This window comes from Coptis chinensis, chromosome 4 (genome assembly GCF_015680905.1).
Source record: "Coptis chinensis isolate HL-2020 chromosome 4, ASM1568090v1, whole genome shotgun sequence".
Taxonomy (NCBI): domain Eukaryota; kingdom Viridiplantae; phylum Streptophyta; class Magnoliopsida; order Ranunculales; family Ranunculaceae; genus Coptis; species Coptis chinensis.
This window is the reverse complement of record NC_141459.1, coordinates 33,193,801-33,205,833: the sequence shown is the minus strand read 5'-3', so window position 1 is coordinate 33,205,833 and position 12,033 is coordinate 33,193,801. Positions and strand designations below refer to the sequence as shown.

Below are 12,033 nucleotides of genomic sequence, written 5' to 3'. Positions count from 1 at the left end.
CCCTAGTGGACGAGTTATAGCCTCGTGAGAGTTTTCCAGTGAAGGGCTAGTGGTTTAAGGCCTTGTTGCATATGGTCAATGCAATCGCACTCAGCGAAACGAGATTAGGTAGAACTCCATTTTTGGTCACTTATTCTAATTTCTCATCTTTGCTTGAGGACAAGCAAAATGCTGTTTGGGGGTGGTTTGATAAGAGCCCAAAACTGTAGTTTTAACCCCTTAATAATCATACTGTTAGACCAATTATGTGAATAATAAGTAAGAGTTAATACTGATTAAGTGTTTTTTATGCATTTCAGGCTTCAAAGTCCATTATGTGCGAAAATGCCATTTTAGCGAGATAAAGGGGCAAAAGTCAGCAGAACTTCCGAATGCCATATCTTTGGACTCAGACCTCGGAATGAGGCCTACCTTATGTCAAAACGACCGGCTCGGAAAGAGCTTTGCAATGGTCCAAGCCTTGACCCAATCAGAGGAGCAGAAGTGGACGAAAAGTCTGTGGAAGCCAACTGCAGCTGAAGAGGCCTTTTTGGACTGAAAGAATTGGGTTTTGGGCCGATTCTCTGCCCAAAACATGGCTCCAAGCCCATGCACGATTTTGGATCTAAATGTATAAAACAAAAGCTTAATTCTTTGTTAATGGTAGATAAAATAGTAGAGAATTAGGGTAGATAGCTTAGAATAGAAAGTAGCCATTAAAATAGCTTCTAGATCTAGATTTAATTGTTTTATTTAATTAGTTTCAAATCCTTTATTAGATTAAACCCTTGGATCTTGTTCTTCAATTTGATTAGATCAATAAAGTAGTATTCTTTATCAATTTCGATTTTTGTCAATTCCAATTCTAGATCTAATTTCAATTCATGTCCTTATTTCAATTTAGTCATTAAATTAGATTTCATTATTGTTAAATTAAGTAAATTTCAATGCTTTATATTATGTTTAGTGTTAATCTAAATGGAAATGATTGCGGAATGATTCAAGGCTAAACCTCCATTAGAGGGGGTTGTGAAGCCTTGATGAAAGCTTGATTCCGATTATCGTAGAGTCGTCGTATTCTCTATTCCACTCTAGAAATGATTAGTTCACCATGAGAATGGGTTTAATTGTTCACATGCTAGTTATGAATTGGTAGAAATGCCATGTATAATTAGGGATTAGGAATAACCAATTGTTCTGCGAAGCAGTTCAATTCGGATTCTGACGATTAAATGGATTAGTGGATTAAGTTGAGTTAAGGTGGAATCAATCCCCCTCTAACTCCTTATCATAGAATCAACGTAGCCTTCCCATAATTATTTAGATAATCGACTAGTTGCATCTTGTGGGTAGTTGCATCGTAGTATAATTCCCTTCGTAAAACTCTCATAGACTTAAAAACGACTAGTTAGATTAGAAAACATCCATGCTAGAGCACTAGGAGTGGAACGAACTTATCTACTCCACTATATCTCATAGGATTGAGAGTAGAAATCTTTGATAATCAACCACGTAAAAGTTTAGTTCTAGTTTACTTACGTTGTGAATCAATAGTTCATTTCGTAGGTAGACTATTCATTTTTATCATATTCATTCCATTCTTATCAGTTATCCAAGTGGAGTATTGCATGATACTTTTTATAGAAATCACCTATATTAGTGCGAAGTGGGGCCGATTCTATTAGAATTTTAAAGACAAATGTCTTAGAAACACTATCTGAAACCAAGAAGTGATGAAGGACAAAATGAACACAAACGTAAGAACTAACAGTATTCGAAAAGGTACTACGTAAAGATTATTGTCTAGGTTTACCCAAATGGTTGACATATCAAGGACATTAATTGAAGTCTATTGATCGTCCAATTAAATCCGGCCGTCTTTCACTAAGGCAAGTTCAAGGCCTCCTGATAAGCACCCAAAAGTGTAGTTTAAACCCCCATAATAGTATTATATTTAGGCTAATTATGTTTACAATAAATAAGAGTTAGTACTGTTTACGTGTTTTAGTGTATTTCAGGTCTTAAAGTTGTTTATGTGCTTAAAGACGCCATTTTGCATGGAAAACTAGTCAAGATGATTTCTAGAAGAGTTCTATGTTTAATGCCCAAGAATCTGGAAGAAATTTTTTTTTCAAGCCCAGTCAAAGCTGGGAAGTCAAAGTAAATTCGGGTAGAGAAAGGATAAAAAACTATTAGAACTTCAAAAGGGCGTATCTTTGGACTCAGCTATCAGAATTGGGCTTACATTATGTCAAAATGACCGGCTCGGAATGAGCTTTCTAATGGACCTAGCCTTGCCCCAATCAGACCTATAAAAGTAGATAAAAGGGTACTGAAATAATTTCTAATAGAATTGGCCCTTTTAGACTTAACTTAATGGACTTTGGGCTCACATTAGAGGCCCAAAGTTCCCCTTTTTGGCCTATTCACGAAAATGTAGCCCTAATCCTCTCCTATATAAAGAGATTAGGGCAAAATTAGGCTACTCCCTCATTAGTTTAGTGATAATTTAGGTATCTCTCTCTCTCCCCATTTCTTTAGTATAGTTTAGTTTAGGGTTAGGGTTTGTAGCCTCCATTAAAACCTATTCAATAAAGCTTTAGTTTTCAATTCTCCTATTTACATTATGTAATTATTTTATTGCTTTAGTTTCAGTCCAATGACACAAGACTAAAACCTCCATTAGAGGGGGTTTATGAAGTCACATGAGGATGATTGTTAGTAGTATAGTTATTGTTTTGTTAATTAGCGCTTCAAGTTCTTTGTTGTGAGTTTCTAGAGATAGAACTCATAATGGAGAACTAGAGATTAGAAACCCCATCGAAGAGATTTGTGGGGTGCTAATCTCTCATGCTAGTGAAACCTTGATCAGAGATGACTTGGTATTCACTAGGGATTAAACAAGAAATTCGACAACTAACTAATAGTTAATCGAATTGCGTGGTGGAATTTCCCCTTTCTAATATCTTTCTCATTGATAGAGAATTAGTCAGTCTAATTAAATAGACTAATCTAACCCTAGTTAAACCCATGCCTTTTAATGCCTATCGTTGAAAATAGTTGCGTGAGCAGATTCGATCCCACAGGGATTGCTACTTCGGACAAACGAGTACTAAAATATTACCTAACCTAATTCGAACAATATTTTTTTATGGAAGTTTGAATTACTATTAACTAAAATTAACTAATTACTACGAAAGCAATAAATTAAATGGATTAACTATTAACGAAGAAAACACTAAGGCATTCGAATCCACCCTAGACCATTGTAGATTATTTTAGTTTAATTAATTTTAAAGTTCTCTTTTAATTACGAGTAGCACGAGGGAAAAGAAACCCTAGCTTTCTCAGAGATGTGAGCGTTGAGCTCTTATATAAATCTATATATTGGTTTGATCAATTTCAACAAGCGAGAATATAAACTCTTAACAAAAATCGTCTTCTTAAAGCACGACTTCTCACAAGTTTAGGTAAAAGCGATAAAAGCGATGCTTTGATAAGAACGAATATTTATCTAACGATTAACTAGTCAAGTCATGAACTTTTAACATGAGATATAATCAATGAAAGTATTCTATTAATATCAATGAAATCAATCAATTATTAATTAATCTAGAGAACAATTAATCAATTAAACAAGATAAACCCCACGCCAAGTCTAGGGCTTCCTCTAAGCCCTAGCTTTGATTTAGTTAGACATAATAAGTAGAACCATAAAAGCGAAAAGAATAAACCCATTGATAAATCCAATAGAGTAATCTTTGTGGTTTATCTTCTTGCTCCTTCGTTCCACCAAAGTCTCGTTTCTTCTGAGAACCTCCAGCTCAAAGTCTCGGCCTCTCTCCTGTTCTCTGGTTCGGTCTCTAACTTCAATGCGGCGTCCCTTGCCGTGCTGTTTTTCCAGCTCTCGACCTTCCTTTTTTGCTGTGTTTTCCTGCTACCGGCTTTTCTATTCTCTCCTTTCTGTTCTCTCCCTCTCTTCCAGCTGAGCCGCTGCTTGTCTCTGTTTTTCCAGCCAAGAGCCACTTCTTTCTCTTTTCTTTTTTTTTTCTCCAGCCAAGACCAGCCCCAATTGCTTTCGCCCGCTTCCTTCTTTATTTTCACTTGTATATATAGAGGTTTCGGTTTTAGCGGTGTTTGATTTGGAATGGAACTAGGAGTATCTAATTTGGTAGCGAGATTTTCGAATTGATCAGTTTTATTTGAATAAGGACTTTCGGCCTTTTGTTCTCTTGTAATGGGAGAAGGTAAGATGGGTTTTACGGTGCTTCTGGATGGACAAGAAGTGGACCAATTATTAGTGGGTCTAATTTTTAGTGTGTGTATATGGACTGGTTTTGGAAGCTTGAATTGAAGGGATGAGAGATGAGAATGGATTGAATCGGAGGAGGACGATTCCTGTTTTGTTTACGTTCATGGCCGAAGGGTGGAGAAACATAAGGTTTGATTCGGTGCTCTCATGTGGACATGAACCGGTATGGCCATTAATTGTTAACGGTTCGGTCCAACCTTTTAACTCGGTCACGGGCTTTGGTCACTTGGGCTTAGTCAAGCGCTAGGAAATAGAGGCCCTCTCTATAGCACAATCAGTCAACTTCCAGCATTTTTCAACCTGTTCACGCATTCATACCATTTCTGCAAAAACCAAGGAAACACGATAATCAATACGAAATTATATAAAATAACTGGACTAACTCATATAAAATTGGGCGTGAATATGTAATAATTCTGCACTTATCAAATACCCCCAAACTTACATTTTGCTAGTCCTCGAGCAAAACTAAAACTAAACTAATGACAAAAACAAAAATTCTAACTCACTTTTGTAGGAATCACGATTACACTTAGCATGTGTAACAAGCCTTTAAACCTCTAGGTTACCCCTAGTGGACGAGTTTAGTCTCGTGAGGGTTTTCAGAAACGGTACCCACAAACATTAACATAGCATAACCAATGGTGATATAATTTTTCTCAGAGATAAAATCTTTTTCGCCCATTACTAAACAAGTTCAAAATTATTAATTATCACAGTTTCCATCATTATTACCAAGACGCCTCACTACTTTCAAAGATAGAAAACATTGACTAATTTCTTAAACCAAAGTGTGTGTGTGTGTTTAGCCAAACTAATACAAGCTCATATTCAAGTAACATAATTCCTAACTTGCTATCCAAAGAATATGTCAACCTCAATCCTCACCATTCATACACTCACAAGAAAGTCTCTCTCTTAGATAAGTTTTCAATTTTACCTCTGTATGCAGGGAAATGAGTAAAATAATAGAACATCCCACATACTTAGCTAGAAAGACGGACTTATAAAATTTCAAAAACAAATTAGTCTCATAGAAAGAACATCAATCACATGTGAAGTGTCGGGTCCTTCACTTTAGCATCCTCTCACCTATTCTACACTTCATATCATACTTTTGTGATAAGTCTGGGTATTAAGACGGGGCTTAGGATTGGTTGACAAGAAAAGGGTAAAAAGGAATCAAAAATTTCTGAGAATAAACTAAAGACCATCTTGTACTTGACCTTCATGGAAAATTTCTTCACTTTGTAGATCACATTACTTGACTTTCTCACTACTTTTGCTCAATGATTTCTTTTTTTTTTTTTTTTTTTTTTTTTTTTTTTTTTTTTTTTTTTTTCTATATATATATATATTTCTTTCTTTTCAATTGAATCACTTTGAGCAAAAGGAATGATTTTCTTCATTTGATTTTGGTAAATTTTCCTTCCGAATCTTCTTTCTTCTAGCTTTCTCCTTAGTCTTTTAGAAATTCTCAGAAATATGGGTAAGGCCAATAATATGGGTTTACACTCCTTATCTGGAGTTGGGTTAAGTATAGTTGGTTTGAGAAGAAAAGGCTTAATATATAAGGCTCAAAAAGGGTTAACATGATGATCCTACTAGGTGGTATAGATAAAGGCCAATTGGCTTACTACTTGACTTATCAGTATGATATTCCGCTTCGAATAGACTACAAGACCTAATGGCTATCTCCCCAGTTGATGTCACTTCGTGATCGACCAAAATAAGAAAAAATGAGACCATACAACGAATTTAAGCCTGAGAAGAATGATTGAGTCAACTTGGACTCAGAATTTACGTAAAAACTCTCCAAGAAATTCAAAGGCTCAAGTCTCACGGGTTAAGTCTCCATATTCCTCTTCTAGTTCACTAGGAGATTAAATTACTCTTCAATTTGACATGTATCAGGTGGCTAATAGTGCATATTCCACTTTGGCTTAGACTTTCATCAACAAAATCTATTTCTAGAGGTAGAAAATAGTCTAAAAGCAACAATGACTTCAAAAAAGTGACTCTTAACTTCATAGATTCCTTGAAAATCGGTGGCTTTAGAAATCAATTTTTTTTTTTTTTTTTTTTTCTCATCATAGAAAATCACCATTAATCATACCATGTTGGACATATTTATTTTTAAGCTAAACAAACATTTTGTTCCCACCCCAAACTTCTTATAGACATTGTCCTCAATGTTAACATAGATCTGAATTTTTAAAGATAACAACATGGACAAGTAAAAGTATATAAGGAAAGAGGTTACCAAGAGCTTCCAAAAGCGAAAAATAATATCTTTGAGTCACTGTAGAAATTAGTACCTCACAAAAAAAGATATAACAATGATAATATAAAAGAGGAACCAAGTTACTACAATGACTAAAATGTGTCACGTGTCTCATCCCATAGAGTTACACGTCTCCAAAAAGGCAGAGAAAAAGGTGCTAGAGTGGAATGCATGATATACGTGCACAAAAGACTCAACAAAAATAAAAAAACATGGGTTGCCTCCCATAAAAGCTTTCTGATTAACGTCTCTAGCGGGCGAATGCTTCGCACACCCAATTCTTAGATTAGCATTTTGTCTACCAACTAAACACAAAATGAACTCCCCAAAATTGAATTTTTTTTTTGAGTCTCCTCCTTTGTATTTTTCGACATTTCATAAATACAAAACATTTCATAACCTGAAAATCACAATAATATGTTTCTCATTGGTTAACCCAAATGGAGACTAGGGGCTGGAATGAAATATTTGGGAACAATCTGAAGGCGACTCTTACAAAAGAAAAACAAAACCTAAAACAACGAAAAAAACAAAACCTAAACTACTAAAATACAACAAGCATACTCCTTTAGTCATGATAAATAGGATCAATAAGATCCACTTCTTCCACATCCTTATTAGCAAAACCATCAAGATATGGTTTCAAGCGTTCACCATTAACCTTAAACATACGACCATCCGTAGGATCCTCTATCTCAACAGCACCATAAGGAAAAACAGTTTTAACAATGAAGGGACCAGTCCACCTAGAACGTAACTTACCAGGAAAAAGACGCAAACGAGAATTATATAGCAAAATTTTTTGATTAGGTTCAAAGGACTTGCGAAGAATAGATTTATCATGAAAAATCTTAGTCCGCTCCTTGTAAATCTTGGCATTCTCATATGCCTCATTCCTTAACTCAGCTAACTCATTTAATTGAAGCTTACGTTGTGAACCTGCTCTACGCATGTCAAAGTTAAAAGTTTTAATGGCCCAAAAAGCACGATGTTCTAATTCCACAGGCAAATGACATGCCTTCCCAAACACAAGCCTATAAGGAGACATACCAATGGGAGTCTTATAAGCAGTCCTATAAGCCCAAAGGGAATCATTAAGACGTTGAGACCAATCCTTACGGTCAGGTCGTACCGTCTTTTCTAAAATCCGTTTAATTTCCCTATTAGATACTTCAACTTGGCCACTAGTTTGGGGATGGTAAGGGGTAGCAAGTTTATGAGTAATAGAGTACTTTTTCATTAAGGATTCAAACGCACGATGTGTAAAATGAGTACCATTATCAACATAATTGCACGAGGAGTACCAAAACGAGAAAATATATTATATTTCAAAAAGTTAACTACAACCTTGTGATCATTCGTTTTACATGGCACTGCCTCAACCCACTTAGAAACATAATCTACCGCGACGAGGATATAAAGATAACCAAAGGAAGGAGGAAAAGGACCCATGAAATCTATACCCCACACATCAAAAAGCTCAACAACCAAAATAGGGGAAAGAGGCATCATGTTCCTATGGGAAATATTACCCGTCTGACACCGGCAAAATGATCACATCCTAAACAAAACTCATGTGCATCTCTAAATAGAGTAGGCCAATAAAAACCACACTGCAAAACCTTAGCAGCCGTTTTCTTAGGACCAAAGTGACCACCACATGCATGGTCATGGCAAAAGGAGAGAATACTACGAAACTCACTCTCCGGAACACATCTCCTAATAATATTATCAGGGCATGATTTAAACAAGTATGGGTCATCCCAGAAAAAATACTTAACCTCAGCAAGAAACTTAGATTTATCTTGTTTTCTCCAATGAGAAGGAAAATGACCTATAACAAGATAATTAACAATATCTGCATACCAAGGCAACTGGGAGACACCAAAAAGTTGCTCATCAGGGAAGGACTCATTCAAAGGCAAAAGACTAGTAGAAGACTCTACTATAAGCCTAGACAAGTGGTCAGCGACCACGCGTCTCTGTACCACTTTTATCCCTAATCTCAATGTCAAACTCTTGTAATAAGAGGACCCAACGAATAAGGCGGCTTTAGCATCCTTTTTAGAAAGAAGATACTTCAAAGCCGAATGATCGATAAACCACGACAACCTTAGATCCTATGAGATAAGACCTAAACTTGTCTAAAGCAAACACAACAGCTAACAATTCCTTCTCGGTTGTAGTGTAATTCATTTGGGCATCATTAAGAGTTCGACTTGCATAATAAATTACATGGGGCAATTTATCAAACCGTTGACCTAAAACAGCACCAATAGCATAGTCTGACGCATCACACATTAACTCAAAAGGTACACTCCAATCAGGTGGTTGTATGATAGGAGCGGTAGTCAATAAATGCTTAAGCTTCTCAAAAGCTTTCAAACAATCATCATCAAAGACAAAATCGACATCCTTACCAAGTAAATTGCATAAGGGACGAGATATCTTGCTAAAGTCCTTAATGAATCGCCTATAAAATCCAGCATGACCTAAAAAAGACCTAATATCTTTCACAGTCTTAGGTGGTGGAAGACTAGAAATGACATCAATCTTGGCCTTATCAACCTCAATGCCTTTACTAGAAACAATATGACCAAGAACAATACCTTGTTGAACCATAAAATGACACTTCTCCCAATTCAACACCAGATTCTTCTCCTTGCACCTAATTAACACTAATTCCAAATGGTGCAAACCCTCATCAAAAGAATCACCAAATACAGAGAAGTCATCCATAAACACCTCAAGAAACTTCTCTACCATGTCAGAAAAAATGCTAAGCATGCATCTCTGGAAGGTACCAGGTGCATTACATAACCCAAATGGCATACGACGGTAGGCAAAAGTTCCAAAAGGACAAGTAAATGTAGTCTTTTCTTGATCCTCAGGTGTAATACATATTTGGTAATAACCGGAATAACCATCGAGAAAACAATAATACTTATGATCGGCTAACCGTTCAAGCATTTGGTCAATAAAAGGAAGAGGAAAGTGATCTTTCCTAGTGGCTAGATTCAACTTACGATAGTCAATACAAAAACGCCACCCAGTAGTCATACGGGTAGGAACTAACTCGCCATTCGCATTCTTAACAACCGTAATACCAGACTTCTTAGGGACAACCTGAACCGGACTCACCCATTGACTATCAGAGATGGGATAAATGATACCCGCATCTAACAACTTGAGAACCTCGGCTCTCACTACTTCTCTCATGTTAGGATTAAGCCGTCTCTGGAATTCACGGGTTGGTTTAGCATTCTCCTTTAGATGAATATGATGCATACAATAAGTGGGGCTGATCCCATTAATATCAGCAATAGTCCACCCTAAAGCTGTCTTATGGTCTCTAAGAACCCTAAGCAATTTACTCTCTTGTTCACTATCAAGATTAGAAGCAATAATAACAGGCAAGGTCTCATCAGGCCCCAAAAAGACATACTTAAGAGTATCAGGTAATGGTTTCAACTCGAGTTTAGGAGGACTCTCTATGGAAGAAACTGGTTTAGACTCAGAAGGAGAAAGAGGTTCTACCTTGGTTTTCCACTTATTAGTATCTAAGATCGGGGTAGCATCAAGCAAAGCATTAACTTCACAAATAGAACTATCCACATCAAAATCACCGCCAAAATGAGCTAAACAAGACGCAAGAGGGTCATCGGAATAACTCTCTAAGAAAGTCTTATGGACCACAGACTCAATAAGATTAACTTCCCAAAAATCATCAGGCTCAGGGGGTTGTTGACCCACATTAAACACGTTAAGCTCGGTAGTCATATTACCAAAAGAAAGCTTCAACACTCCATTATGGCAGTTAATGATAGCATTAGATGTGGCCAAGAATGGACGACCTAAGATAACAGGAATGTGGTGCTTAGGGTCCTGAACAGGCTGTGTATCTAGAACAATAAAATCAACAGGGAAATAAAACTTGTCAACCTGAATCAAAACATCCTCAATAATACCCCGTGGAACTCTCACAGACCTATCCGCCAATTGAAGAGTAATGGTGGTGGGTTTTAACTTACCAAGACTAAGCTGTAAATAAACCGAATAGGGCAACAAATTAACACTAGCCCCTAAATCTAGCAATGCCATCTCAATCATATGATCACCAATTATGCAAGAAATAGTAGGGCATCCAGGATCTCTAAACTTAGGCGGGGTTTGGTTTTGGATAATGGAGCTCACTTGCTCGGTAAGGAAGGCTTTCTTGTGCACATTTAACTTACGTTTCCGTGTGCACAAATCCTTAAGAAACTTGGCATAAGAAGGAACTTGTTTTATGGCATCAAGTAATGGAATGTTGATTTGAACTTGTTTAAACAGCTCCATCATCTCACTCAAATTAGAACCTTTCTTAGCCTGATCTAACCGTTGGGGAAAAGGAGCTTTTGGTATATAAGAAGGTATAGGACTAGTCTGCACAGGAGTAGGAGGTTCTAAGCTCTCCTTGGAAGTATTACGACTAGTAGTCCCACTTACGTCATTCTCTTCCCTTTCCGTCTCTATAGGATCAGATCCGACCTCACCATCCTTAGGTACCTCAACCCTATTATCAACCTGTTTACCACTCCTAAGAATAGTAATAGCCTTGGCTTGCTCCTGGTGGTTCCCTTGGTTCAAGTTAGAACCTATTTCAAATTGTCCCCTAGGATTAGCTACTGGTTGGCTAGGAAACTTACCCTTGTCCCTCTCATTCAAAGTATTAGCAATTTGACCAATTTGAACTTCCAACTTCCTAAGGGCTTGAGCATTCTCCTGAGTAGCCGTTTGACTGGCTTGCATAAACTGTTGGGTTGTTTCCTGGAATTTCATGGTAGTCTGTGCTAATTGAGCCATGGTTTCCTCTAAAGGTGACAGCTTAGGTGGTTGGGGTGTATACTGTTGCACCGGGTTTGTATTACTAACTGGACCACCCTGATGTATACCCTTGGACCAAGATAGGTTGGGGTGGTTACGCCACCCAGGGTTATACGTATTAGAAAATGGATTATTGCCTGGCTTTTGGTATGAATTAAAAGCATTAACTTGCGCAGTGATGCCGTGGGCAATTATCAATCAATTGATTAAGACTATCACACAACAAACAACCGGGGGTCAACATTATTAACTTGAGTGGAGATTTTGTCTCCTTTTCTACCTCAAGAGCCTCAACTCTTCTAACTAAGGCAGCTATTTTGGCATTCGAGTCAAAATCCTTATCAACGTGAAACATAACATTCTTTGTAGTACTACTAGCCACCTTCTTAGGCTCACGACTAGTTTCCCATTGTTGGACCTTTTCAAGAACGCGTCTTCTAAAAGCGACCATGCATCATCCACGGTCTTATCACGAAAATCTCCGATTACTCATGGTCTCAATCATAGCCTTAGAGCTAAAATCAAGACCCTCATAGAGAATCTGTATTAGCCTACCCTTCTCTAGGCCATGGTTAGGACACTGCAAGAGTAG

The 12,033-nt window shown here is 37.2% G+C and overlaps 1 protein-coding gene across 1 annotated transcript; it reads right to left on the bottom strand.

The window, feature by feature from the left end:
* Positions 1-7,143: 7,143 nt before the first annotated feature.
* LOC147503245 (uncharacterized) lies at positions 7,144-11,608 on the bottom strand. Its single transcript, XM_086604754.1, has 3 exons — positions 8,688-11,608; positions 8,442-8,635; positions 7,144-7,321 (listed from the first exon to the last, which is right to left on the bottom strand). The coding sequence occupies exons 1-3, from the start codon at positions 11,418-11,420 to the stop codon at positions 7,144-7,146; spliced, it is 3,105 nt and encodes a 1,034-aa protein (XP_086460880.1). The 5' UTR covers positions 11,421-11,608.
* Between the last annotated feature and the right edge of the window lie 425 nt (positions 11,609-12,033).